We start from the raw sequence: 25066 nt of genomic DNA on the forward strand, positions 1-25066 counted from the left end.
CAATTAAAGACACATTTTCTTTTTACGTTCATTGTGAGGTGCATGCCACTTGACTTACTTTGATTAGTAATTAGATCATGAGAGCTCGCATATTTTCCCAAGGCAGTTAATCTTTTGTTACGCTCACCTGGTCTCTGCAGGGACGTTGGGGCATGGTTGCAGCCCTCCCTGGAAGTGGATCACCCTTCCCCTGCACATATGCTGTGGGCTGCGACAATTGGTGACACTGCTCCTGTTGATTAGTGATGATGAGCTCTATGTCCTGCTTCTCACTGCAGGGGTGCATCTTGATGGACCGAGTTCCTTCACTGGTCCATTGTACGTGGCAGCCCAGACCAGCTGTGGCTTAACCACTCCTGATGGTAAGTGTCTTATGGCTTTAAAATATTGTGATGTTGATTCCTGATTATTGTCCGTATCTTTTAATGATGTCTTTCCTCTGCTTTCTCCCAACAGGTGAAATGCGGGCCTGCGGTAGTTGCGGTGCATGAAGCGAGGCCAAATGGGAAGAGAATGGAGTTCACGATGCTCCGACAGAAGGTGAGTGTTGTTTTAAGGTTGAGCGCGAAGATTTGTCAAAAGCGCGACCTTAAATGTGATGTCTTAGCGAATGCTAACCTTGTCTTATCTTTTTCCCTTGCAGGCACCGTTTTCAGATGGATTGCTCGCCGTGCCACGATGTCGGGGCTGGAGCACTGTTTTCCGGAGGTCTGGAGATGGATGATGAATGCCAGAGTCAACGATGATGCATACCCAGATAAAAAAGCAGATTCCAAGGTAAGATGCTGAGGCTAGTAGCTGGAAACTAAGGTAAGATGCTGAGGCTGGTAGCTGGAAACAAGGTAAAATGCGCTCAGGCGGCGGTGAGCGTTATGCTGCCATCAGTGCAGAATAACGCAAAGCGCTTGCATGAAGGTTGGGTGGGCTTATATAGTCTAGCCATGGCCATGCCCATTAGCCTTGGCTCACCGGCCCCACCCTGCCACTCCTAAAGGATGCTGCACGTGTAATCCAGCTTCCCCAGCGGCCGCGCCCGAATAAACACACGTTGAGGTTCTTGCAGGGAAAATAAAGTACCTTGCACAAAATAACATGTGTCAGTTTATATTTGTTCGTGAGTCTGGCGCAAAAGGCGCCAGGACTAAGTCCAGATGGGCTCCCTATACTGTTTTGTCCCATGGGACCAATAAAAGTTGTGTTGCCCCTTGCCCGCGTCCCCTGATGGTGCGGGGTCTGTGTTTCCGGGCCGGTGGCCATGACATCTTTGGAGACCAATAGGTGTTCGATCTAGCAGAACAACATCATCGGCATAAGCCATCCAGAAGATGTTATTTCCCAATTTCGGACTAACAAATGCTGCCTTTTCAAGCGCCCCTTCCAGGTCTGCCAAGTATAAATAAACAGAAATGGAGCCAGATGGCATCCCTGCCTGAGACCGCTGGTGACCTTAATCTCGTCAGTGAAATGTCTCTCCTCATCAAGACGGATCTGCACTCTAGTATCATCATAGATGTACTCCAGAATAGCCAGAAGCCCTGGCGGAATTCCCCAGTGACTTATCTTCAACCATAATTTATCTCGATTTAGTGTCGAAGGCCTTGGCAAAAACCATGTTCCAATAGAGGTTAATAAACAGTTTGGTCATATGGCCCTTCTCAGTATCCACCTCTATTTCCACAGCCAAAATTCCTGAGACATTCTCTGATTTGACGGCTTTCTGATTTCTGAATTCCTGGTGGCAATCAGCAGACCCCCTGATTGTTGTTTGACCATTGGCCATCTGCTGAGCCACCACGAAATCATCAACCCAGAATTGACAAGTGAGCCATGTTTCCTGTAGGAGGACAATATCATTTTCTTCAAAGATTGATCTCAATGTTTCATTCTGCAGGAAGCTGTTATAACCTCTTGTATTCCAAATTAGCAGTTGACATATCCCCTGCATCAGAGCAAGGGAGCAGCAACGGAAGACTTAGCCACTTCTCGTTAGTGGGCACTTCTCATTTTAGGAAACCTACCAACCAGGCCCACCCTTCACGATCAGCATTTTCCTCCACTATAATGCTTTCATGCCCATCTACATTGGTACTTTTAGAAATGTCCTTTTCTTCCCTCGCCATAATTAATTATTTCCTCATATGCTGCCAGAATCGATTTTGCAATAAATCTAGAGCAAAATACCACTTGAACAACATTGGTAATTGAGGCATCAGGAAAACCTATATAATCAATAACTTGCGTACTGATGCTCTCATGCCACTACACTGCATGTAACAGCTTCAAAATACTCACGTGATTCAGAAGAACATCTGCATTCAGTTCACACTTTGATTCAAACAAAACACACCTTTCAACTATTCCAGGCATACTCTTGTGGTCCACATTTCTTTTGGGAGCATGTTTTTTAGATACAAAATGGCTAGTTTGGGGGGACTGTCAGCCTTTATAGTTATTATTAATTTTTCTAGGACTACCCTGGGTCCAAAAAGACTCAGCAAATGTTGCTGCTCATTTTTTACAAAAGAATTGCCACTTAACCTAGAGGGGCCCTGTTCTGCAGGCCGTTCCTCAATTCTTTGATTTAAAATTTGAGTTAATAAGTCAAGAATCTTGATAGACACTATGTTATCCTCATCCGACCCCACTGGTAATCTGTCATCTTTTTTACGATCAGTTACACATTATTTTTTCCTATCAAATATCGGTGGCATTCAAATTGTTTTTGAATTAGTGGGGATACTGCTAGACATTTCTTTGTGCATCTCCAATGGAGCCACATCAACAGTTTTTACTGCCTGATCTGACATGTTTTTATTCTCCGATACTGCACCTTTTTTGGAACTATTTCCACATAATTTTCACAAAAATAATTAGTTTGTAACGCTCTAGTGACCCGTTCTCCTAAGATGCTCCCCGGTTCAATTGCAGATGGAGAGGACGCTATCAGTGTCTCATCCGTAGCACGAGTCACAGATACCGTATTCATACTAGGAATCACGACTGGCTGGACTGGCTTAACTACATCCGATGTAGAAGCCAAATTGATGATTTCACTAACTGCTTCAGGCATAGGTGTGGCTGGCTCATTAGACATTTTCATTGCTACAGGAGTCATGCTATTTTCAATTCGGTCCCGCGCCATTTGAATCATAACAACCTATGGGCGTCGCTGTTTCATCCATTTCCTTGATTACTTGCTGGGCATCAAGTTGGAAGCGCAAATCTCTTATTATTTTAATTTGACCCATATTTTCTGTTTTTTCTGCCTTTGTTTGGTGTGGACTACCGTTTTTATGGGGTTTCCCTTTGCACCACATTCACATACATTCATAACGTTTCTCTCACTCTGCTTGATATCATTCAGACCAATTTCTCAATTCATTTTTGTCAACCAATGCTGAGAATCCGTTCCTACAAATGTATCTAGCATTTTCTGGGTAGTTCTTCTATATTTAAAAGACAGACTGCTCAATATATCCATTTTCATATTTAACTCGCTCAGAATTAATGTATGAGCTTGTTCTTCATCTTGAATATTGTCATATAGTGCAACCAACGCACTCCAGGTTGAGTTCAAAGCAGAAAAGGATGGCAAGGAATGCCTTATTTGCGCATCCGCGTCTCTTAATGTGTATGATGGATCAAGACCGGAATTAAGGCATCCAACCACGAACTAACGACGCGCCAGCCACGAAGATTTGAAGTCAAATATATTTATTCAACAAACAGCATTTGATCAAATGGATCTCAGCGCCCCACAACATGTAAGGACACCATGAGGAGCGAGAGCGCGAGCATCAGTACAACACACACATATATAGTAAACTTCATGGCATTGGAAGGTATTGCCCGGCCCCCTTTGTTCAGACATCATCAGGCTAGGTTTCAAGGGGTTACTGCGTAATTCATTACAATAAGACATCATACATTCTTGCCGCCATTGCCAAAACAATTTACTATCTGAGAACGGGATGCATCTGGTCAGAGAAAGACATATTATGTTCCCTCTAACGAGGGGGCATTCCTTGCTTTACCAGCTAATGTTATCTTTCTGTGCTAAGGTCAGACAGTTCTAAAGCAGAAAAGAATAACAACTCCCGTGGAGGAGCACATGCAGCCATGTATAATTCTTTCTAGCTGCCTGCTATAATGGCCTAACTAGACAGGACAGCACCTGGGTTTGCTGATTACTCGTGCTTATGTACAGCTTCAAAGTTCTCTCATTATAAGACAAAACAATTCATGTGGTAGCCTGGCATTCCAAGCTATGTAAGCAACTCAAAGTTCAAACAGTGGTCGGTTACTGTGCTCAAGCTGTAAACCAGAATATATATATGCGATGAGCAGAGAGCAGAACAAAATGGCCTCCTTACACAAAATGGCTTCTCAAGCAATGGTTTCAGGTTCACATGTTGAAACATTGTTTCATGATGCGAAAGTGATACGAGTGTGCTTAGGCCAATACATAATCTGACGGCATTGTTGCATTTATGTTTCTACATGTAGTGAAGAGGATGAGATTTAATTGCCTCGAAGTCCAACAGTGATGTTTTGTGGGATAAAAATCCCACTTATTTCGGGGGGGGGGGGAACAGAAAAGGAGTGATTTATATCGGTATCAATTGCAGAGATGGAGGTTTCCAAAACAGAAGAATTACGATTCCTTGCTGCAGTTGATTCTTCATTAATGTCACTCATGTTCAGTTGCTCCACATTTTGTGAAGCAGCCAGTGTTGCCTGCACCTTCCAAAATACTGTCACCAGTAAAATGTGCATCCCTGTACACAATTTAGCCTTAAATGGCGCTTTGCAACATACTTCTGTGTTCATACCAGCATGTGGAAAAAATATGATCTTCATTCCAGCAATCGGAGTAGCAGTTAAAGACATATTTGCTTTCTTGCTTGAGTTAACCTACTTTTGCATGCCCTTTTAAGGCATTCGGTTGCTGATGATTCGATCGGCACATCCATTATTGATGCATTCAGGGTTTTCGAATCTGCACAAGAGGCAGGCAGGTGCCGAAAACTCACCAGGGGACACGTGTACCACTGAGTTCGATGTAAAAATACTTTCCTCCGACCCTATTGCCACGGCGGTGTCAAAGACTGCCTTGTCGATTTCATTTAGATTTGGGGTAAAGGTCAAAGGAGGACAGACAGGGTTTTTTCCCCCTGCCATGTCAGGAGCCTCTAAAACAAGGGGAGACTCAGCCTCAGCCATGCCCTTCTTTTTTAGCGCATGCACTCTTGTCGTGTCAATGCTCGGTGCAGAGTAACTTTAAACTACACGTGACATGTTTTACTTTACACTTGTTGTGCAGGACCACAAAGCTTTTACAAATGTTACCTGAAACAAGTGCGCGTAGGAAACAAAGTGGCCTCCTTTGGATGTTGATAAGAAACCTCCCCCAGTACCCATGAACCACAGCAGACCACTCAGTCTCGACCACCCAGCGCTGGGACTGGCCTTAAGTATTTTGAGTACCAGCTACTCCCTCAAAGTAATGCAAATGGAAAAAACACTGCACAGCGCACAGTGCTGGGACTGGCCTTAAGTATTGTAAGTACCAGATCCTCCTTCAAAATAGTGGAAATGGAAAAAGCACTGCCCGGTATCCAAAGCAGGCACAGCAGACCACTCAGTCTCGACTACTCCAGTATATTATAACAATTTTCGTTAACATCACATGGAACCCTCTTGGGGCCCGCACGCAACTGTGTGGGATGTCATGAAGGCAGTGATTAGGGGGGAATGTATTGCCCATACTGTGGCTTATGCTAAGCAGCAGAGAAATCTACAGGCTATCCTTGAGGCAGAGGTTTGCAATGCAGAGTCAAGCCACAAGCAGTCAGACTTTGTAAAAGCTATGAGGCAATTGCGTTTGGTGCGGAATAAGCTTGAGGCTCATTTGGCTGGGCGCATGGCTCAGGAGGTTGTGCGCACTAAAAAATCTTATTATGCCAAGGGCAAAAAGGAAAATAAAATCTTGGTATGCAAACCAAAGACAGTGCAGGCTAGGGACACAATTACAGGGCTGGCAGCGGGAGATGGGACGATTCAATATTCGGAACAAGACAAGGTAGAGATAGTCGAAAAGTACTTTGCTGAGGAAATGGGAGTCCCCAACTCCTTCGACATCTGCCTATTGCCGGTTGAATGGTCTTCCCAGGCTCACAGCAGGTGATCGGTAGTTGTTGGATGCCCTGATTACAACAGAGACGTAGCTGCAGCCATTACCTCACTTAAGAACAGGACCCTAGTCCAGATGGATTTGTTGCATTCTTCTATAAGGTTTTTCGGCCCCAGTTGCTTAAACCCCTGACTAAATTGTTTAACCATTTTTTTTTAACGTCAGGACTTTTACCCCTTGATGGTTGAGTCCATGACTGTTTTATTGCCAAAGCAAAGCAAGTCCCCATGGGGCTGTCAATCGTAAAGACCTATTACGTTATTAAACCTTGACACTAAGCTTTACTATAAAATACTAGCTAATGGACTGGCTGGGGTGTTGCCTCACCTGATCGATTCTGACCAGGCTGAGTTCTTTACTGTACATAGCATTCCTGACAATATCATGCAAGTGCTCGATCTTATTGACATAATGGGCAGGGACAACCTGGGCTTGGGAAAATTAGCACTGAATGCCACTAAGGCTTTCAATAGAGTGTTGTGGTCCTACCTCAGGGAGGTTGTACAGGCTTTAGCGTTTGGCTTGGCATTTCAATATCTGGTCCTAGCTAATTATCAGGCACCCCCTACTAGGCCAGGGTTCGAATTTGGGTGGAGCTGGGAGCTATTGTAGACTAGAAGAGCCAGGTGAGATTGACAGCAACACCTACCAGGAGCTACCTTTGGCTTCCGAAGCACACAGATGCCAAACATACACACCTATGTGAATTTAATTAACTGCGTCTGCATTTGGGACAGTCAATAAGAAACATTAGGAGACATCTATACACAAAATAAATCATAAGGCGTCAGAAATAATGGACAAAATGATATGTTTGCATCTTATCTGGAAGTTATGTTTGGGGAACGCTTTGTACTTGCTTCTCGTTCCCCAGTGGTAGTTTCTGGTCACTGGTTAATGCTGAATAACCAGAAGCTGCTTTTAGCTCTTGCTTAGCCAATCTTAATTTTGCGCCCTTTAGGATAAGGGTCAATCAGGAGTACACTGCACCTATTTGTATCACTCCTGGTATCAGACAGGGTTGTCCGCTATCTCCTCTGTTGTTCCATCTCATCATGAAGCCTTTTGCCCAAAAGAATTAGGGGTAATCCGGAAGTATGGGGAATGATGGCAGGGCACCCCATTACAAGATCTCTTTCTATGCAGACAATGGGCCCATTACAATGTAACACAGGCAGGCTACCTCCAAACTTGCGAAAAAATCCGGCACCCGCGAAGGGGCAATTACTGGGTCATGTCGAGTTTGGCGGACCCGGTAATTGCCCATTCGCGGGTGCCAGTAATAAGGGTCTCCCCATCCCCATTCGGCCCCATAGGGCTCAATGGGAATGGGGAGGGTGGTAGCACTGGTACCGTTAATAACGGTACCAGTGCTGCTATCATGTTCTGCTTGCGGGTGCCGGTATGGCCACCAGGTCAGACCTGGTGGCTGCAAGGGCACCCACGAGCAGAACTCGTAGTATGACGGTACGGTAGCAACGGTGCCGGTATCGATACTGGCGCTGTTGTTGTCATACTTGTAATGAGGCCCAATGTTTTGTTTACACTGACAGATCTCCCGGGGTCCCTCAAGGTGGTTGTTACGGAAGTGCAGAGGTTTGAGGTGTTTTCCTAGCAATATGAAGGCTTCGGGACATGCTTTTTATCCTGTGATATGAGAATCTGACTCTGTTGCATATCTAGAGGTGGGTATCCCCGGGTCATCCAAAGGGGTGTATCGAGGTAATTTCCTAAGTCTGTTTAAGGATTTGATGAATGACCTGCGTCGTTGGAATAAGCAAGTGATTTCTCTGATGGGGCACATTACGTGGGTAAAGATGAATCTTCTGCCAAGATTTCTTTATTTCTGTCAAGCCTTGCCTGTCCAGGTACTGACTTCAGCTCTTCTGTCGCTGCAGCATAAAGTCAACCACTTCATATGGGCAGGGTAGAGGCCCAGGATTCCCAAGAGAGTTGTCAGGTTCAATATCAAAAGGGGGCATTACCTTGCTGCTCAGGTGTCCCAGGTGCTCTCATGGAGGGACCCTTCTGGTTTTAGCAAATGAGTTACCCTTGAACAGGCGTTCTTTGCTTGCAAAATTAGAGTATTTGCCCTTCGTCGATCACACTATATTCCCTTGCACGACTATTCCCTCGCACAACTAGTCTGTTGACACTGACGCAAGTATCGTTATATTGCTGGTTGGAGAGCACTGAGGAGAGATGGGGTGGTCCCGGGACTGGGCCCGTGTACCCCAGTTTTGGAAACCCAGAGTTCTCGTCTGGGTTTTCTGGACATGGTTTCTCACCTTGGGTCAGGGGAGGTCTCCAATCCTTGTCCCAGCTGTGTCAGGGGGCTCTTACCCTCTCCTTCATGGATTGATAAATCGGGTTCTTGCTGGAGGAGAGCAAGAAATGAAGATATACTCAGATACAGCATTGGATCACTAATCCCTCAGTAAAAGCAAGGCCACCCAGATATCTGTGGGTCTGGAGATCACTGTGGTGGATGAGGTTGCCAAAGGGGGGCATCTCATGTTTGTATAAATTACTGGGGGTCAACATGTTACAGGCTAGACCATCATATATAACGGGCTGATGACACGCTATAGGCGATGAGGCCTTGGAGAATATCTGTGCTAGAAACCATGGATCCTCCAAATGCATTATGAATAGAGAATGTATGTATAAATGTTATAAGTGGTATTTGCTCCCACTCAGGTTACATAAAATTAACCCGTCCTTGGACCCAATCTGGTGGTGGTGTGGCCTGCGGGTAGCTACTTCCAAATGTGGTGGTCCTGTCCTGTGACTCGAACATTCTGTAGTCCATTTTATTCTTCATAAAGGAAATCACTGGAGTGGACCTGCCAGTTGATCCATTGGTCGTACTGCTGGGATTCCCTGTGGAAGCTGTTTATTCTAGATCGGGCTGTCGGGCACAGTTGGTTACCCAGCTGCCCCTGTCGGCCATAGTTATGGTTGCAAGAGGCTGAAAGACCAGGGCAGACAATATTGGAAGAATAGAGGCTTAAAGTGTGGGAATCAACTACCCAAATATTTAGATGTTTGGATGCCGTTCATTGAGTATCATCAGAAGTTTCAGCCCCTTCCCTTTACGCCGCCCCTGCTGGTGGGTTATTCTCTGTTGTAAGTTCTGAGGGGAGTTGTGGGCCGACACTGTTTGTATTTTATGATGTTTGAGGAAGTAGATTGGTGTCATGAATTAGATATTTTTGCACCACTGTGATTTATTAAATATGCCATTTCAGATAGCTTTTCTGTAGAACAAAAGTACAGTGTATAAAATCACTATTTGATGGAAGAAAATGTAAGTCAGGTAAAAATCTGAAAGTGTGTCCGCTAGCGTTGATGAGAGGTGGACAGGGGCAGTCCTGTTGGGGTATAGATGTCTTTTGATAAAATCTCCTCCAAAAATTGGGTGACCCACCAGGAATTCAGCTACGTGTTGGAAATCAACCTACGTCCCATATCAGACAGATATTATCTCATGGACAATACAAAGTCTTAGCCTGCTTAATCCTAGACAACTGCATTCTCTGAAAGAATTCATTCGTTATTCATCATATAAAGTCTGGGTTAACCTTGTTCTGACAAATGAGTTTCCTGTAAAGGTTTTATGTAACCCCCCACGCATCTATCTTCTGCAGACTGGCTCTATGCATAAATGGAGATGCCAACCCTGTGAACGTTCAGTGACACAACTTTAATGGAAGCCATAGTTGGTGAGCGCATAGTGCATAACCATTACCACTACTACGCCTGCATTTACCATGCCACGTCACTTACTCTGGGTTTAAACTAAAATCAAGAAAGCATACTCTTGTAAAGAGGAAGGTGGCTTTTGATAGCATTTACTCTTCTCAGATATAGAAGCATTTCAGTATTATAAAGCCAAAATAGTCCCCCGATACTGAAGCGCCTTCCAGTATCCAATATCGTCCTTAAAAAAACTACAAAATACCAAACCTACTATAAAAAAAAAGAATGCAGTTCTTCACCAAATGAGTGGACAACTGGTTAAACCTGCAGAGATCTGTTAGCATTAGGCACCATTGGGGCGAAACAGGACTTCAAACACCATTTCATAGCTGCAATTGGACAGCGTGTAGATGGGCCAGAGGTTTTAACATCACTACTGCACCTCTGGCCCACACTTGCCAGTCTATAAGAAATCTATGTTGGTGTTTGTCAAAGTTTCCTATGAATTATCATGACGAAATAGAGGGTCAAACTGAATACAAAGTTATTAACCAACTTATTTGAATGCAAAATGCATTTGAAAGATGTAGCATGTAAATTATGCAAATCAATTACTGGAAGAAATGTGCACTCACTTGATGTTGCTGCCATATCTGATTTTAAACTTATAAACGCTTGTCCCAGCATGAAGAAATCTTGTTTCAGGTAGTGGATATGTAAAAGCTTTCAGTGGCATACTTCCTATAAAGATGAGAACAGTAAAACACAAAAAATGAGTTCGGTAATTCTACTGCTCTTTTAATGGGCAAAATCACTAACGTAGTTTTCATTGGCCCCTAAAAAAAACTCAATAATAATAACAGAAAATATCTTGAAAATGTCACAATGTGCCAGATTCTCAACACTTTTGGCCGCATATGATGAGTTGCATCTCATCACTTGCGCCCCAAAAAGCAGCAGGCTCATTCTCAAATGGCATCTAAACGAGCGTATGTTAGATGCAGTCATTCAGATTCCCTTTTTCACCCCTTTGTGTGTTTGGGCATATCAGGGGGCTTTTCTTAGCATTTAAAAGTGCATCCCCAATTCACAAAGGGGATGCGCTTTTAAATACTTGAAAATGAGGGTCATCTCTCTGCGCCCCTGAGAACAGTCATAGGGGGAGGCGCAAATCATGACAGGGTCGTTTCTGAACCTGTCGTGTTTAAAAAAAAAAAAAAAATAAGTGTGACTCACCTGGTTTAAACAGTGGATGTCAGACTAGCAAGCAGTTATCAAAATGCTTTTTTTTAGCATTTCACCAAGACGGGCCCTTTAATCGCCACTTGCTTCCAAAACGAAAGGGGCTGAACTGCACATCTATGCGCCACTTTCCAGCCCCTCCAGAAATGCTCATGTGTAAGCTGCCTTCCACTCGCTTTCCATTTGCAGTTGGTTAGCTGGTACAAGGGAAACTAGGTCACGTGACCTCTGCTTCACCCACCTGCTAATCACTACTAAACCTTTGGTGACTCTTTTTTTGCACTCTTAACCCTGTCCCTTTCGTTACTCCAGTTGCCTCTCAGCTCTTCTGTTTTGCAGTTGGTGTTTGGTCAGCTAGTACAAGTCGATCTGGGTCACGTGACCTCAGCCCCACCCACCTGCTTAGACATGCTTTTTTTACTTTATTAACTGTTAGTTAAGAGGGTATATCTCTGATTTTGGTGTCCAAAGCCAAAAGCAGGTGAACAAAAGGGCAATTCATGTTTGGTTTGGGTAGGGCCAGGAAAAGGCTGGAACTCTTCCTCCCTGCATTACACACAAAACAGCCTCATGTGAACTCGCGCTTCATGTGTTCTGCCTGCCATTCACTACTGATCACGCCCACCTCAGGCGTTCCATTAGGGTAAAAAAGCCTAAATTGATTCAGCCTCCGGCAGCAAACGTGGTGTGGGTAGGTTACATGACCTCGCTCTTTCCGCCTTCGGCCTGACATCCACTGCTGACCATGCCCACCTCTAGCTTCCATTAAAGGACACCAACAGCGTAAGCCGATCAGCCTACAGTAACAGATGCAGTTAGAGCAGGTCAGGGGGCTTCGCTCGTCCAGTGGCGGCTAGTGAATCTTTGAACTGGTGGGGTGTAAATGTATATGCCTAATATGCATGAGAAACTGATCGCCGTTAGGGAGCCTGAAGCAAACAAGGGGCGGGTCTCCCGCAAGAAATATTTTGAAATACCGGGTTAATATAGTGCATTTAACATCACTTTCTGTGAAAAATTGGATAAAAAGCCACACAGTTTGAAATCAATTTTGTATGGTAGCACATCAAAAACCCAAAACATGCAAGTTACCAACAGTGCCCAAGACCAATTCCTAATGCATTTTCATTACGCCTTTACCTGAAACATATGCTAGTATATACAATATTTTCATGCTGTCTGTGACCATACATGTCCATGCATCCTGCCCCAATATGTTTGTATTACCATTTAAGGATTCCGAGCCAGTAAAAAAATGCCATGCCACAGAAAGAAAGCTGGCTAGACTGGCCTACAATGGAGGCAGGCCAGTGGCAACACTTGTCATTTTTGCTTTACCCTTGATGCACAGTTAAAATGCAAAGTAACTGTGCATCGAGGGTAAAGCAAAGTCAAGTGTTGTTATGTGGGTAGAGTGGCCTATATTCAATGTAGGACAAGTCTAATCATGTAACACCCAGAGCTGTTAACTGACCCGCAACTCGCGGGTTTGACCCGCAGAAAAAAAAAAAATTCCATGCCGCAAACGTGTCAGAAAACCCACGAGCAGGGCAGGTTGAGAAAAACGGTCATCACTTACTAAAGTGATGACTTTTTTACATGCAAAGCGAGATTTTCATCTCAGTATAATGGCTTTACTGGGGTCTGCTTCTGCCAGTGACTGAGCTTTGACCTCCGGTGATCTCCTAAAGTTGGCAAAGTTCACCGTGCAGAAGAACAAATTACTTACCCATGGTAATGTTCTTTCTACTGGTTGTTCCTCCCACGGATTCCTCATCTTTGATAAACCAATATTCTGCCTACAGCTTTGGCATCCTTTCGGCAGCAGATGGTGCTGTGCAGGTCCCTCAGAGGCTTTCATCACTGCACTAGGACGTGACAACAATATTGGTATAACAAGCACGCACCACGCCCGTTGCCTCAGTTGTGCATTGTGTCCTACCACAGATTCCTCATCTTTGATAGACTCTCATAGCAGTTTGTAAATGGGGGTGGGACCAACACATTTTGTTATTGTTTTATGCTGTGAAGAACAGCTTTCCCAAATCTAGCATCCTATCCTGACAAGGAATCTAGGCAGTAATGCTTTGAGAAGGTGTGTAACAAAGAACAGGCTTTCCGCATTATATATAACCTGCACCAGTACGCCTCTTTATAGAGCTGAAGTAGTTGCCATCCCCCTGGTAGAATGTGCCCTTAAATTCTCAGGGACATCCTTCAACCAAGGAAATGCATTCTGAAATGCACAGAATGATCCATTGTGACAAAGTCTGTTTGGTCACAGCCTAACCTAATTTATGTCCAGTATAACCAACAAAAAGTTGGTTGTCTTGTTTAATGTTAGCTGGGCTGAATATCTAGAAGCTTAAAGCTCTTTTAGGATCCAATCGATGTAACCTCTCTTCATCCTTGAAAGGATGAGGAGGTGGGTTAAAAAGCCGGCAAAACTATTTTCTGTGCCAGGTGAAACTCTGACACCAGCTTGGGAAGGAAGGAGGGGTAAACCCGCAAATCAAGCTTCTCTTTTGAAAATATAGTGAAGGGAGGTTTGCACGATAATGCCAGGAGCTCTCTCACTCTGCGGGCAGAAGTGATAGCCACCAGAAAAACAGTTTTTAAATTTAACTTTTATTTGTTTCAGACTTGTAAGAACAATACAAGGGAAAATAAGTAGGAAGCACCAACACATTGGTATCACAAGCGTGCACAGTCTCTCGTCCATATTTGGCAACAACGTTGGTAGTCCACAGTGACAAGTGGAGGTGTGGGGGTCAACATGGTTACACTTTTGAGACATGGGTCCACCCTCGGTGGAGCTCGGATTATGCCCCTGGGAATATAATTGGATGGCGCCTGGCATGCAGGAGGAATCACACAGAGCACATGAAACCCAGGTAATTCTAAATTAAGGGGTCATTTTACAAAAAGATTACGATATAGTGCAAAAACGACTACATATGTTACTCAAACAAGACCATTGACATAGTATGTATAATCAGAGAGGAGGAACATAAGTCTCCCACAACGGAGCCCTTCACCCAGTGTCAGTACACAGTGGCTTATCTGTGTGGATGGATTTCAGCAGTCTTTCAGCCTCCTCCATCTCCCAAAAGATGTACTCCTTTCCCTTCTAAGATACCCTGAGTTTGGCGGGCCAGAGCAAACCCGCCTTAACCCAGCGGTCCAAGAAAGCCTTCTTTACTATGGTCAGCACCCTTATGTTCCTTTCAGTGGCTGGAGGAACGTCTGGAAAGAGATGATTCATATGGTCCACAAATAACCAGGATTCTGGCCCTATCAAGGGATTCGGAAAGTCTTACCAAAGGCATGGGACACACCACTGACATTGGCGCCACTTTGGGCTTCGATGTTTTCAGCCTATAGCACTTGTCTATGTAAATTGGGTCTTCCACCACCTCAAGGTCAAGCAGTTCAGGAAGCCAAGTGGAGACAAATTCTGCCGGGTACTTGTGATGCTGGAAATGCATTGGAGGGACAGAGCCTCCCTGTCCTTGTCCTGTAGTCCTTTTTCATTTGTGTTCTGTATTGTTTTCTGCCCAGGAGTCCAGGAGGGACTCCTGGCAGTGCAGCTCTTCCTGTTTTTGGTTTGGTGTACAGACCCATGGGATACCCTTATGGCACCCATGGGTGGGGTGAAACCCTGTGCCCCTAGTCTATGTTTTTGGGCACCTGTGTATGGCACACACAGCAGGGTATGGGCTGGTGGCAGCTCCATGCTGAATCTGACAGGTGCTCTGAGTATCCTCCATTTTGGGATACCCAGGCCCTGCCATTGGAATCAGTTGATTCGGATAGGAAACAATACGGCACCTGTGGCCTCCTGCTTTCTATTGTCTGTTACCTGGTTTTCCCAAAGTCCTGGGAAGCCCTGACTCTGTCCCTTCCCCCTGACTGGCTGTTGGGTGGAAGTTCCATATATGGTGTTGTTGTGAAGTCCAGGCCAGACTGGCTGGAGCCTTACCAGTGACTGTATGTTGTGGGTAAACCTGTGGGTGGGACCTGGGTGAATGGAGTGTGTGACCAATATGCACTTCTTGTTGTGGATGTCTGGTTTCAGGTGTTTGACACAATGACTGAGACAGCCCTGCCCGAAACTGGTATGAATGCAGTGTGTAGTGTTGAATGGCTGGGTACTTGTCCCAATACACATTCCTTGTTGTGAGTGTCCGAGAGGGAGGAGTATGGCCTGAATGCACTGTATGCTTGATTGGCTGACTGACTGCATGAATGCCTTTCTGTGTGATTGGCTGCTGAGTGTGACCCAGCAGTGTGGATGAGAGACAGAATAGTATATCTGTGGACCTCTCACCACTGGAAATTGTTCAGAAGCTGAGTTGACTTAAGAGTAACTGGAACTGCTTATCCTTGACGCCCAGCTGGAAGAAGAACTGCTGCTGCATTAGCTTCGACCTGCTCCGAAAGCTGTTGAGTTCATCAAGGACTTATCCAAGAGAGGACCTGGTTAGGCGCCCTCTTCCCGTGCTCCGAGGGATCATCGAGCACCGCTAACCTTCGCTGAAGCTCCCTGGAAGTCAGACCCTCGAAAGGCTGCCGACCAGAGACGGGGACCGCCAAGCAGAATGAAGTGAAGCACCCGGACATCGACGCTGGCGAAGTCCATTGCCGTCGATCAGGGTTCGGAGTATCGCCGTAACCGCTGGAGGCCTGTCGGAGCCGTGTTGCCCAGAAGCGGGGACCACTTGACGCTGTGCCACCGACGATCGGAGCCCCACCACTCCACCTTTGCCTAAGTGACATTTGAATCGAAGGACTCCCTTGTCCGCACGGTCGACCGCTTTGTACCGCCAGAGAAAGTTGAGGACGCTGACGCGCTGAGGAGAATCCGCTGGTGGGTTTCCCGCCACCCAAAGACCACAAAGACTTCGACGACTCTATGCCCTTATCGGGCCAGAGTTCTTCAGACTCTTTGCGGCCCTGAACTATCAAACGCCGAGGTGCCTTGCACACCTCATCCTCGCAGGACGTCACCGATGAGCACCGCCTGGATCGACGTTGTGGCCTCGGCACCCTCGAGGTTTTCATTGACGCCGTCAACGCCAAGTTCACCTTCTTTGACGCCTCTCGACGATCCGTGGCTCCTGCTTTAAAGGGAGTCACTCAAGAACGCCTCTTCGAAGAACTCTGCTCTACCAGGTACAATGGGGGGGTAGAAACATTATAGAAGGAAAATAAGACTTATAGAACAATATATGGACTGGGCTTGTGATATATCTTTACCTTACAGGTTGCCCAGGTGGGGGTCTCCACACAGAACTGTGTCTTGGGGTAGGGTCCAGTATTCTGCCAATTGTTCTAACCAACTGCTTTCCCTCCTATATCTATTGTTGGTTTCCTTTCTTACTTTGATCTGTGTGACATTTAACCAGAGTACAGTTGATGCACTTTAATGCGATCTGCTAATAATTGTAGTACCACTTTGGAACTGTATATATTTGCCATTGTGGATTCACTGAGCACAAAGTGAGTTATTGTGATAGTGTACATAACCTTGAATATTAATTATATAAAGACTGTGTTTTAAATTAGACAGTGTGTGGACATTCCTTTGTGGGGGCTTGGGGACTACACTGTACTTAAAAAACAGCCTGCATCACCTCCTGAGAAGCTAGGCCTTGATTGCTCGACTACGTTACCAATAATAGAGAATCTTGGCTGGGGTCCTCTGTGCCTCTCCTCTACCATATAGAGAGCAGAAGTACAGACACCCCCTCCAGTCTTTACACTGGAGTCAGCGGTGGGATGCTTATGGTTTTAAGAATCAGTGTATAACCGTGCCAATTACAAAATATCTGCACTTTGTTAGATTGAGGTTTAGTTGTGTACAAGATAACTGCATTACAAGCAATGGACTTTATTGCAAATGGTAAATTGACTAGGATGAGCTTAGAGGCTCTACAGAGTGCTTGTGAAGCCAGGGAGTTAGACATTTTGGATAAGTCTAGGGCTGAGCTGATAGCTGCCCTGGTGGACTACCAGACTGATGGTGAAACTCTTGAAGGGGCGATGCAACCAATGAGGACTCTGCCTCTGAGATTGTTGCTGAATCTGTTTCTGGGAATGCCACCATTCCTGCTGCCTCTGTTCCAAACCCCAGCAATTCCTTGGAGCTTTAGCTATCAAGGATTTGAATACCGCAAGTTGGAAATAGATGCTGAGCTTAAGAAGGAGGAGTTGGCTCAACAAGTGGAGCTCAAGAATAGGGATCTTGAACTCAAAGACAAGGACCTTGAACTCAAGAACAAGGACACTGAATATCAGAGAATCCAGCTAGAGAAAGCTAGAGTGGAGACTTCAGCTACACCCAGTGAGAGTGTCAGGTCCCCAGCCACCAAGTTTATGAAAGATCCGGTTGCTGTGTTTGTGGAGAGTTCAGATATCTTCCAATGGATTGAAGCATTTGAAATGGCTTGTTCAATTCATGATGTTGATAAGAGAGATTGGGCTAAGTGTTTGTTAAGCAGAGTGCCTCAAACTGGATATGACTGTATTCTGAAACTGAGTGTGGAAGAAAGGGGTCAGTATGAGTGCATGAAGTCTGCTTTGATTGCCAGGTGTGGTAAGACACCTACCCAATACCTTAAAAGGTTCAGGGATTTTAAGAAAAGAGAGAATGTGTCTTGGGTTGACTGGGTGAGTGCTGCGCACATGATCATGATGGGGTGGATTGATGGTTACAACGTGAAAACGTTTGTTGAATTGTCTCACCTTTTGATTTTTGAGCATTTTTCTGAAGCCTGTTCCCCAGAGCTGTATCAGTATGTAGCTGACCAGAACATTTTGGATCCCTTTAAGTTGGCTAGGTTGGCTGACAAGTGGGTCTCCCAAAGGGGTGTCCCCTAAGGATTCCAGTGGGAAGGACAAGGACAAAGGAAAGGGGACTTCTCAGAAAGCTGAGGAGTCCCAAAAGCAGTCACAGTCGGGTAAACCAAAACCTTCCTCTCCTAAAACCCAAAGATCTAGTGGGGATAAGTCATCTGTGGTTGGGAATAAGAGTAGTGGTCCACCTGCTGCAAAGCAGGCTCCCAGTGGCTCCAGTACTGTACCCCGCATTCCTGGCACCTGTTGGGAATGTGGGGCTCTGGATCACAAGAAGGGTGACTCCAAGTTTAAAGGTAAGACACTTGCAGTACAGGCTGTCAGCCTGACCAACCCTTACCCAAAGTCTGAGGTGGAGGCCACTGTCCTCCCCTCCTCTACAGGGATCACATTTGGTGCTCCTGTAGAGATTTCCTTAGTGTCCCTTGGGGCCTGGGACCAGTACGAAAAAGTACAGGTGACTATCCCACAGAACACCCGTAGATTTTTGAGAAGTGTCCTCTTGAATGGTCAGCCTTCTACTGGCTTGAGAGACACTGGGGCAAGCATGACAGTGGTGGACAGGACCCTGCTCAAGCCAGAGGACTATGTAGGTGTTCCTCTGAGAACCACCAGGTCAGCTGGTGGGCCTCCCCCATTATCACCTGTAGCCTTAGTCACACTCATGATTGGAGACAAGACAGCAAGGCTTCCTGTCCTGGTCAGGACAATGTCCCTGCTAACATTCTGTTAGGTAATGATCTAGTAGAGTTGGGGTTGATCTCGGATGGTCTTCCCATGACTGCTGCTGCAGTCACTAGGTCACAGGTGACACAGGGTCTGGCTGTGAGTCGGGTACCCGAGCCAAAGGCGAGGCCTAAGGCAAGAAGAAGGAAGAACAAGAAGGTCACCTCTGCGAGGGGGGCTCCTTCTCATCCTGCTGTTCCTACAGCACCCATTGGGATCCATGCTACGGATGGGCTGGGTCCAGTGGAAAACCCAAACTCAACTCCTGAGGCAGAAGAAACAGAAGAATCTCCTGTGGGAGAGGTCCTCAACCCGGAGGACCACCCCAACCTTCAATGCCTATTGGCTGAAGGGGGACCCTCCCAGGTGAACTTCTGTAAGGGACAGGGAGAGGGCCACTCTCTCGAGGGTCTGAGGAAACAGGCCCTGTCCCAGGCACAAGGAAAAGTGCCTAGGACATTCCGGATCTATTGGGAGGGTGAGCTCCTTGTTAGTGAGCCCACTAAGCCTGAACCTGGTGCCCTCAAGAGGTTGGTGGTACCCCAGGTTTACAGGCCCTTCCTGCTACAGTTGGCGCATGAGGTGCCCTTAGCTGGTCATCTTGGGACCAAGAAGACTAAGCAGAGGCTCTCTGCCCATTTCTACTGGCCACGGACGGGAGTAGAAGTGGAGTCCCACTGCAGGACCTGCCCAGCTTGTCAGCTGTCTGGCAAGACTGGAGGCAGTGTCATTGACCCACTGCAACCATTGCCAGTGGTGGGCGCACCGTTTGAGAGGGTGGGCATCAACATTGTTGGTCCCCTTGACCCTCCCACTTCAGGTGGACATCGGTTCATCCTGGTCTTGGTTGATCATGCCACCAGGTACCCTGAAGCTATACCCTTTCGTACTGTTACAGCCAAGGTGGTTGCCAGGGCTCTCCTGGGCATTTTCACCCGTGTTGGTTTCCCTAAGGAGGTTGTCTCTGACAGAGGATCCAACTTCATGTCTAATTGCATAAAAACCATGTGGAAAGAGTGTGGGGTAACCTACAAGTTCTCCACCTCTTACCATCCCCAGACCAATGGTCTGGTTGAGAGATTTAATAAAACTCTCTAGGGCATGCTAGGTGCTTTGGAAGGGCCCCTAAGGAGGAAATGGGATCTCCTCCTGCCATGCCTGCTGTTTGCTTAAAGAGAGGTACCTCAAGAGGGTATTGGTTTCAGCCCCTTTGAGTTACTCTTTGGACATCCCGTGAGGGGGCCGCTTGTCTTGATCAGAGAAGGTTTGGAAGCCACCCCTCCAGGTCCCGCCAAGCAAGTTGGGGGACTATGTGTTGGGCCTCAGACGGAAGATGACACTGATGATGGGTCAAGCAACAGCGAATCTCAAGGCCAGCCAGGAATTGAATAAATACAGGCATGACCTTAAACCCTTGCAAGTGGATTGGACCCCGGGACAGGAAATCCTTGTGATGGAGCCTACCAAGCCTAGAGCTTTGGCAGACAAGTGGACTGGACCCTTCAGGATCATCTTCAAGATGGGACAAGTCAATTATCTGGTTGACATGGGTGTCCCTGGGGTAGCCCCTCAGGTATTCCATGTTAACAGGCTCAAGTCTTTCCACAGGCGAGCAGAAGAAGTCTCATGTCTCTTGCTAGCTTCAAAGCAAGAAGAGGATGAGAGTGAGCATCTTCCTGATTTTGTACAGAGCAACCCTCAGGATGGCTCATTGGAGGGAGTTCATCTGTCTCCTGATCTGAGGGCAGAGCAGCAGAAGGCCTGCAGGGCTTTGCTCCGTCAGTATGCCTCTCTGTTTTCACTGACACCAGGCCTTACACCTTGGTGTAGGCACGAAATTGACACTGGTGACAGTGTACCTGTCAAAAGCAGGTGCTACCGTATGTCAGATACAGTTAAGAACCACATCCAGGCTGAGGTCGCCAAGTTGTTGGATCTGGGTGTAATTGAACACTCAACCAGTCCCTGGTCCAGTCCCATGGTCCTTGTCCCTAAGGCAAGTTCCCAGGCAGGTACCAAAGATTGGAGGTTCTGTGTGGACTACCGAGGAGTCAATGCCGTCACCAAAACTGATGTGCACCCATTGCCCAGGGCTGATGAGCTCGTGGACACCATAGGTGCTGCCAGATTTGTGAGCACATTTGACCTTATCTCAGGCTATTGGCAAATAGCTCTGAAGGACCATGTCAAGGAAAAGACGGCGTTCTCAACACCAGATGGACTCTACCAGTTTAGGGTATTGCCTTTTGGGTTGAGGAATGCCCCTGCCACCTTCCAGAGATTGGTCAATCATGCGCTCAGTGGGCTGGAGGCCTTCTGTGTGGCCTACTTATACGACATTGCCGTCTACAGTTCCACCTGGGAAGAGCATTTGACACATCTGGATAAGGTGTTTTAGGCCTTAAAAAGGGCTAACCTCACTATCAAGGCCACCAAGTGCCAGATAGCTCAGGGAAAAGTCACGTATCTTGGTCATGAGGTAGGATGGCGTCAAATCCAACCTCTCCCCAGTAAAGTACAGGATGTACATGACTGGGAGACTCCAACTAGTCAAACCCAGGTGAGAGCCATGGGTATTATCGCAATTTTGTGGCGGACTATGGAACCTGTCATGGGTACCAGGCATGTAGTCGGGGCAAGCTGGGTGAAGGCTTGGCAGGCCTGGCATAGGCACACAAAAATAACCATAGCAGAAACCTCCTTTTAATTCCTTCCTGGTGTTTGTAGTAACTTCCTGGTTACCACTTCCTGTTGCCAAACAGGAAGTGCATGAAAGTCCAAGAGCTCTTTAGTGTTCAGGTGTGGCTGGTTATATAAGCCACACCTTAGATTCTTCCAGTGCTTCGTGTTGCTTTGTGTAAGCTGAATCAGCAACACACTCACCATGCTCCTGTTTACCTGCTCTGGATAATCCTGCTTCTGCTTACCTGCTACGGATCATCCTGCTTCTGCTTACCTGCTCCGGATCAACCTCCGTGCTTTCTCCACGCTGCAGCTTTCCCCGGACACGAGGTGAAACCTACACCGGCACCTGTAAGCACAAAGAAGAACTTTCATTAGTGCGCTCGCTCCAGTAATGCTGCGCATACTCACCCAATCTTCCCGCTACGCTGGAATCCAGGTTCGTAGCCCGAGCGCCCAAATTCCTGCAAAAGAAAGGAGAGACATTAATTACTGCGCTCGCTCCAGTAACGGCGTGCATACTTACCGAAGCCTCTGTGCATACTTTTCGGACCTCCGAGGCTCTCTAGTAGCGCTGAACCCACGCTCGTGGCGCAAGCACTCCATAATCCACTCCTGCAAAGGAAAGGAGAGACATTACTTGGTGCGCTCGAACGTATAAGGCTGCGCATACCTACCGGCGGTTCTGAGTTCTACAAGCAGCGCTACTCACCCTAGATACCTTTGGCAAAATAAAGACAATTCGGACAATACCGGACTCTCAAAATCCACTGTGCAACGTTCGCAGTGTGGAAAGGACTTTCTTGCTAGTGAAGAAACTAGAACATGGAAAACTCTGCCTCGCTGTGAAGACATATAACAGCGAGTGGCATCAGAACTCAGCAAACAGACATTGGCATCATCCCTACGAGTGTAGGGCTGGGAATCTCCCATAGAATTGCGCCCCTGTGAATGCAGGATGGAGTGCACACCCCACTAAAAACTAAGGTGTTCCTCTGGATGAAACAGGGGAAGTGAGAACTCGGGGTCCAAGGAGACTCATCCATCGCTCCTGCAGAGACACAGGTGAGTGTGACAGAACACAAAGCCGTCCTCAACAACACTGCCCGAGCGATGGAAACTTCTGAGGTAGACCAGCTTTCCCTATTGTTAGGCGAACTACGGGCCGAGGTGCATGCAGCCCGCTCAGAGACTAATGCCTTAAAGCGCGAACTGGTAGTCAACAGGGACAAAACAGACAGCTTGGCAAGACAGCTCTTACAGACCCAAGCCGGTCTTGCGCCCCTACCAGGTGGAGCCCCTCAGGGGCAGCCTACCGTGGCACCTGTAGTCACACCAGCTCAGGTACTGCTTCCAGGCAATATCCCTTTAGCACCCCCAGAATGTTTCTCTGGGGATCCCAAGAAATTTGGAGCATTCATGAATCAATGCCGCCTACACTTCATTTGCAAACCGGACTCTTTTCTGAACGACCAGGCTAAAGTAGCCTTCGTCCTCTCCTATTTAGGAGGACACGCGGCGGACTGGTCTGTCCCGTTAGTGCTTAGGGATGACCCCTTGTTCAGAAATTACCCAGGTTTTGAAAGTGAACTGGAAAAAACTATTTGCCCATCAGACTCGTGGTCAGGCCATGGATGATGAGCTGCTCTCTCTGAGACAGGGTGGTCAGGATCTTATTTTGTTAGTCGCCACATTCAATCGTCTAATAGCCGAATCAGGTTGGCCAGAGGAGAAACGAATAACATTATTTTATCGAGGACTGATAGGAGAATTAAAAGATGTCTTGGCACAAGTAGTTAATCCTCCTGAAGATTGTAGCGAATACATCGATCTGGCTATGCAAGTAGACCACCAGTTACAAGATCGCAAGGCCGACCGAATCAGATCAGAACATAGACCAGTGTATGTCCGACCGAAAGAAGCATCCATTTCGACAGGCCTCTGAAACACACTCAGAGCCCATGGAATTGGGTGTCCTCAGAGGACCACTCACCAAAGCAGAGAGTAAACGGAGGCGTCAGGAAAAACTTTGTTTATATTGCGGCCTCCGGAACTGCACGGTTAAACCCCCACGAAGACGATGGGGGTCCTGGATAACACAAGGGAAGATACAGAAGCGGAAAAACTCCAACACGCGGCAGATGTAGAGGTCGGTCTGTCGAGCCAAGAACAGACCACTCAGATCTCACATTTCAATATTCCTGTGGTTCTGGTAGATCCTTCACAACCCACCCGAATGCATGCCCTCAAGGCTTTCATATACACTGGGGCTATCCGGAACTACGTAAACACTGCAAAGACCTCGGGATTGGCATTCCACAGTAAGGACACCGTTGAAAGTGTGATAGCTGTGGATGGTACACAACTCATTTTGGGACCAGTAACACAGTGTACTTCCACTCTCACCTTAATCTGCCAAGATGGTCATAGGGAAGGTATTAGATTCGACCTTATCGCATCACCCCAATTCCAGCTGATTCTTGGGATACCGTGGCTAGAGACGCACAACTCAAGGATAGATTAGCGAGTGAGAACCTTACTCTTTCCCAAGGAATGCGTCTCTTGCTATGACAAAAAAGAGACCCTGAGAAGCCCATTGTTAGCTTCACAGGAAAAGATAGCAGGTTTAGGTTTGGTGGGGACCTTAGCAGCGGAATACCAAGAGTTCCAGGACGTGTTCGCGAAGGAGCAAGCTAATACATTACCACCACATCGAGTTTATGGCTGCCAGATCGATCTGCTTCAGGGGCACAAGTACCGTGCAGCTGCATTTACGCGTTAACCGAGGAAGACAACACACATCTACGGACTTACCTAGATCAATACCTGGCCAACGGTTTCATTAGACCATTTAAGTCACCAGCCGCCTCCCCACTTTTCTTCGTATCTAAGAAAGAGGGGGATTTAAGAACGTGTATTGATTACCGGACCCTAAATCAAGTCACCATAAAGAACAAGTACCCATTACCTCTGATACCAGTAGTCATAGACCAGGTGAGACAAGCAAAGATATTCACAAAACTAGACTTACGTGGTGCGTATCAACTGGTACATATGAAGAAAGGGGACGAGTGGAAGTCTGCGTTCCATACCCGCTATGGTCTGTACGAATACCAGGTCATGCTTTTTGGGCTTTGCAATGCCCCGGCTGCGTTCCAGCATTTTATGAACGATGTGTTAACGGAACTCCTCGATGTCTGCGCAGTCGTCTACATCGATGACATTCTGATTTACTCCACCACTACCCAAGAACATGTAACCCATGTGAGAGCAGTACTCCGCAAACTGTGTGAAAACCAACTGCATGCAAAACTTGAAAAATGTGTCAAGGATGGCACTCTATTAAAAGTGGCACAGGACACCCAGGAAGGATTTGGGTGGTTGTGCCAAAGTAAAGTGGACAGAATAGTTCACACACAGCTGAAAGAAAAGAGAGCGAAGAGTAGGCAAGTGTAGTAAGGAAAAAGGTACAGGATAGATTCCCTCTTGGGGTGTATGCAGATATAGGAAAAGAGTATTCCACGAACCTTAGGAAAACTCTAATCTTCTGCACAGTTTGCTATAACAGAGGCCCACACTGTTTGCTCATGGCTTGGAACAACAGCTATGGGTGTCTGTAACGTAGAAACTAGACAAGGGAAAGGGCAGAGATTGCCTGATGGA

At 46.6% G+C, this 25066-nt stretch overlaps 1 protein-coding gene across 3 annotated transcripts in view; it reads right to left on the reverse strand.

Annotated features, from left to right (window-relative positions):
- MAJIN (membrane anchored junction protein) overlaps window positions 1-25066 on the reverse strand; it is a 1009257-nt gene that overhangs the window by 874894 nt on the left and 109297 nt on the right. For all 3 annotated transcript variants that reach the window (XM_069643075.1, XM_069643074.1, XM_069643076.1), the window contains exon 2: window positions 10531-10636. In XM_069643075.1, coding sequence (XP_069499176.1) covers window positions 10531-10636 — 106 coding nt within the window. The remainder of the gene's footprint in view (window positions 1-10530; window positions 10637-25066) is intronic.

Source organism: Ambystoma mexicanum, chromosome 2p (genome assembly GCF_040938575.1).
Source record: "Ambystoma mexicanum isolate Mex_15411 chromosome 2p, UKY_AmexF1_1, whole genome shotgun sequence".
NCBI lineage: Eukaryota > Metazoa > Chordata > Amphibia > Caudata > Ambystomatidae > Ambystoma > Ambystoma mexicanum.